The 5,191-nt window shown below is 40.5% G+C and overlaps 1 protein-coding gene and 1 long non-coding RNA gene across 4 annotated transcripts in view; one reads left to right on the top strand and one right to left on the bottom strand.

The window, feature by feature from the left end:
- The window catches only part of LOC108228527 (thymidine phosphorylase), an 8,615-nt gene extending 6,157 nt beyond the window's left edge, over window positions 1–2,458 (bottom strand). The window contains exons 1-2 of one of the 2 annotated variants that reach the window (XM_037981169.1): window positions 2,434–2,458; window positions 104–227 (exon numbers count right to left, since the gene is read on the bottom strand). In XM_037981169.1, the coding sequence (XP_037837097.1) occupies window positions 104–222 (119 nt within the window). In that variant the 5' untranslated portion in view covers window positions 223–227; window positions 2,434–2,458. Of the gene's footprint in view, window positions 1–103; window positions 228–561; window positions 2,389–2,433 lie in introns of those variants that run through there. The other variant, XM_037981170.1, reaches the window with a different exon arrangement.
- Window positions 1–5,191, top strand: part of LOC112450036 — a 24,202-nt gene that overhangs the window by 4,345 nt on the left and 14,666 nt on the right. The window lies entirely within an intron of this gene.

A 5,191-nucleotide genomic window follows, 5' to 3' on the forward strand; every position in this document is an offset into this window, starting at 1 on the left:
GATACAGAGACAGAGACGAAGACAGATTTGGAGACAGTGACAGAGACGGAGACAGGTGAGAAAAGCAGCTCAGCGTCCCCCGGTGTCCTCTGACCCGTCCCTACCTATCTGACCCTCCTGAATAGTTTGATCGACGACAGCCCTGATGAAGAGTCTGATGTCTTCATCGCTCAGCTGTCCTCCGTCTCTCTTCTTCTTGATCAGCTCAGGGATGGACAACATGGTTCCTGCAAGACAGAAACTGACTCCCTTTGAATCAGGTGGTTAGCGTCCCCTGGTTTGTCCTAAGATGTCTCTGTCCTCTCTCAGAGAACACAGCCTCTGTTTAGACAAAAGAGAAAGTCTTTCATTGTTTCTGTTTCCTCTGACAACCAAAATGTCCTCCAGTCTGAGGGACGTTTGTCCTCTTGGTCCAGTTTTCTGTCCTGAGCTGAAAGACTCACTTTAACAGGACAAATGCATTTAAAGACATTTATTAGTGTTAGTCCCAAATTATTCAAAGAAACTTCTTTGGTTGATGTTTCTCTTAGCTTCAGTGGTCGTAATGTTTTCCCCTCTGACCTCATTCAGACATCTGGATCTTTAGGCTCTTTGTGACGGGCTGCTGGGAACAGACACAGTTTGTTTGATTTTCTTTGGTTGAATGAAAAAATACCAAAGTTAACAGTTTGACAGAAAACAGGATCAGCCTGTAAGGATGGCATTAAGAGATCAGAGCTCAGTCTGGACACGTCTCTGAATGGATTAAAACTTATGCACAGGGCTGCGTTTCGGTTGTTGTCTGTCTGACACTCGGTATAAAATAATCAAGACAAATTGCTGATTAAGACTCCAGGATTACTTCAGTAATCATGATGATAAATTCGAGCCGCGCCCTGAAAGTCGCACACCTCCCTCCCAATCTTGGTTTTTATATCATTTATTAGTTCTTGTGGTCAGACGGAGTTTGTTTGTAGCCTCAGATGTTTCGGCGCCATCGTTTTAATCCAGCGAACGGCAGAATGACACAGTCAGGCTTTCAGGGCTGGAAATTTAAAGTCTTACCTGCTGAGACCTGCTAATAAATCTGAGTTCTTTCAGTTTGAACCACTTTAATAAACCACTTCATTCTGCTGTTTAATAATTAGTTAATGAAATACTTTTTGTCCCACTCTTGTTATTTACGGCTGTAGATTCTCAGTCCTCCAGAACACGATGAATCCAAAAACTGTTCTAAAAGAAGTCCAGTTGTTTTTATTCTTGTTGTCATTTGTTTTTCTGGTGGTTTTTGTTTTTAAGGGAACGTCCGTCAGAAATATCCACTCATTTATTGTTTTAATTTGGCTCTTTTAGTGAATTTTTATTTTTATTTTATCAAATATCTCCTCACTGACATCAGCTTCTGTCGGCTGATATTTGACTCTTCCTGCTGTTAGAGTTTATTTAAATCTGTTGGACCTGACTTTAATTCACTCAGGTCTTTGGGAAAGCCGGTCCAGAACCTGATTTATCCAATCAGAAGCCAGGATCATTGTCTTTAACCGTCCAGCTGCTGGTTTGAGGTGAAGGATTTGGAGTTTGTCCTGTTCCTTTGTACCGGACCATGATGCTCCCACCACCATGCCTGACAGTTGGTTCAGTGTCCTCAGCTCACAGCTCAGCCTTGTTTTACAGAAACTCAGTTTGTTTCTGTTCATCGGTTCTTAATCCAGACTGACGATCACAGAAACTTGATTAGATTTTTTAAACTAAAGGAATAAATAATAAATGCTGAACGTTGGATTCTTTCTGCAGACAAACAGAACTGAGTCAGCAGCTTTAATCAAACACCTGAAGAGTTTTACAAAATGATGCGTCGATCTAAAACGTTACGGCAGCTTAAAGTAGAGTTCCTACAGCAAGCAGTGTGGGACAAAACAATCTGAATAAATGTGCATCTAACACACCTGTGTGTAGTTTTCACCTGTTTACTTTATCTCAACGACGGCGCTTTAATTCAAAGTTTTAATAAAGTTTAATGAATCTCATGAGCTAAAATGAGTCAGTCAGTTAATATTCACTGACTCTGAATTCATAATAAATCTGATTTTTTTTAATGTAAAATAATTTCTGTTATTAAATAATCAATCTGAGTCAGGACAAACGAGCCTTTAATGCTTAATTAGGATCAGTTTGAGTCATTTAATAAATCTGTGGAGCTGCTTTCAGAATGCTGACAGTAAAATCTTTTACATCTTCTTGTAAAACTCAGCAGTTCTAACATCCAGGAACGTTTAGTTTCTGCAGTAAAAGACTTTTTATTGTTTTATTTAGGAATAAATCTGAACACAGGTCACCTGAACAACATAAGAACAAGAAATAAAACTCGTTCTGATCTCAACCTGAGGACATTTTATAAATATTATCTGTCCTAATTTTACTGCAGCTCCCGTCGCGTCCGTTCGGCTCTCCTACCTGTTCTGCTGTTTGCGCTCCGACAAGTGGCATCGACCTTTCGGCTCGGCATAAATCAGCCGCAGGTCAACAGCCCGCCGGCCAATCAGAGAGCAGGGAGGGAGGGGCCAACAGCTGCGGCGTCCCGGCCCAGTTGAAGTTGTCACGCGTGCCGACCTCCTTATCTGCAGAAACACTCAGTTTGTGTGTTTTTCAAAGAAGCCCAGAGAGGAGTTCAAGTCTTGATTTGTTGTTTTAAAGCTTCAGGGACACATCAGGCATCAGCACATTACAGGACTCTTTATTTTAGGATTAATTAAAAGTTAACAAATCATTAAATTTCAATCTGAACCGTTTTATTAATAAAGGCTGCAGAAATAATTAATGTCATTTGAAGATTAAAGACTAATAAACTGATTATTCCCTGAATCACAATCAAACTGAAAGTTTCCTGAGCGCAGTAAATAAATATAACACAGCTACTGACAGACGTTTCCCTCCACTCAGGAAGGTCATTATGGCCCGAAGGCAGAGCGATGATGTTTGTTTGTCCCGTTAGCAAAATATCTCATGGGTCACTGAACAGTTTTTCACTAAAGTCTCAGGAAGTAATCACTGGATGTACGTCTACAAACAATTAGATTTTGGAGTCAATACAATTCAAGATGGCCGCCACAGCTAAGTGACCATGAAAAACACAAAAATGCCCACAGCTCAGCCAACTAAAACATGGTGGAGGTAGCTGAGAGTCATTCACAGCAGTCCTCCATCATTCCATCCACTTTGTGCAGTGCACCAGCACCACAGCATGCTGCTTCCACCGCCGTGCCTGACAGTTAGAATGTCTGAAAGCCTCACCTGGACTCCTCCAAAACTTATGGTTCTCCTTCTACGTTTTCTTCATGTCTGGAAAGTTACGAAACAAATTTATCTTCAAACAAATAAGTAGAGTTTCTCTCTATAAAAAGATGCAATAATAACCTTTTCAGATCTCTGCTGTCTGTCCTCCTCTCCTCCTCTCACCTAAGAGTCAGACGTTACTGAATTTAATTTATTACCAGAGGTTTGTGACAAACTAAAGCTGCAGGATGAGATCAGGGACTTAAAACTAGAAATCTGAGGCGTCTCTTCATCAGTTAACCTTTGTCTTCCTCACTGTTCCTCCCTGTCAAACAGAAGGTAATATAAAATATACAGATCCCTACAGTCACTTTTCATTTTATAGAAATTATTCTTTATGGCAACTTTTTCAGTTTCACTGAAACAATGAATTTAATCTTTAAATCACTGGATGGACCAAACATTTGAATTGATTTGAAAATTGATTTTAATGACACAGAAATTGCAAAATATAAAGTTTCTGAAGAAATGTTGAAGGGAGTAAAAATACAGCCACTGTCTGAAACTCAAACAGGAAGTTTCAGAAGGAATTTATGACTCAATTATGTCCCAATCTGAGACGACAAAGTTCAGACTTTAACTGTAAAATAAGAGTAAAACTAGAAAGCAAAAAACTGAGAATACAGCTGAAAAGTTGGACGTCATCAGATCAGCAGCGCCGGAGTAAGGTGTTCTTTCACAGAGATGTGGAGATGGATGATCGTTTCTCAGTAAAGTGTTTTATTAGAGAAATTAGTCTAAGGGGTCATTTTGACCTCATAACCTCAATTCATTCACCTTGCATGTTTACAACTAAGATAAAATGTGATTTAATTAGCTAAATAATGATTTTTACAACTAAAACAGACTATTTTTAATTAAACAGACAGTTTAATAATGCATCAAGCTTTTATCATCATCCAGCAACAATTAATTAATTCATGAAAAGTTTTCACCTGTGATTTTTTATTTAGGAAAAACTAACTGCTTTATAAATAACCATGAAAAAAGTAAACAGAAGTAAATAATAAACTCTTGCAAAGAGCCGGTTTGGAACGGTGACGCAAGAGGAGAACGTCTGCTGGAAACCCAGTTCTTTATACGGGAAACGTCTCAGATTTCCTATAAATCATCAGGTGATTAACAAGAACTGCTTCAGTGATGTCAGCCAGCCTGGACGTCTGAGATTAGCCGACATCGCGGCTGTTTCTGAGCGATATGCATTCAGAAACCCAAACAGATCATTTCTCTTCTTCTCTGATTTTCCTCCAAAGCGACCTGCCATCCAGCTGCTTTTAGACGAGCCAAAAGGACAAACTGTCCACGCAGTTATTTGTCTTCCCTGACAGCAGAAGTTGTCTGCTCTGGGTCAAATATAGGCGAGCATTTTGGCCCGGACCCGTAAACGGACTTGGGCCCGGGTCTCTTTTTGTCCAACGGTCAGAGGCTATAAATATACTTATTTACTTATAAATGTTCTTATTTCAGTTTTAGGCTGCTTTGGTCCAGACCTGAACCGGATCAGAGCCGGGGTCAGGCAGGCTCGTGATCCCGGCCCGACCCGGAGCTGGCGCTGACTGTTCTGCAGATCTGGGCCCAGATCTGACTGCTGCAGGTTCTGTCTGTATCTAAACGGAGACAGAGATGTCCGTCAGCTCGGCAGCGTTGGGTGGAGCTGCTGGGACCAGCTGATGGGCGGGGCCGTAAAGTGGGAGGGGCCAATGGCCCCCTAAATCCTGTGGTCCGTTAAATAAAGCCTGCAGCTTCAGTGATGCTGATTATAGTACGCAGGATTTAAAGATAACAATTACCATAGCTGGCAAATATTCAGATTAAATTGTATATCATACATATAGTGTATGTATTTTTTATGATTTTGGACGCCTTACTATAGTATGTG

Source organism: Kryptolebias marmoratus, linkage group LG18 (genome assembly GCF_001649575.2).
Source record: "Kryptolebias marmoratus isolate JLee-2015 linkage group LG18, ASM164957v2, whole genome shotgun sequence".
Classification (NCBI taxonomy): Eukaryota; Metazoa; Chordata; class Actinopteri; order Cyprinodontiformes; family Rivulidae; genus Kryptolebias; species Kryptolebias marmoratus.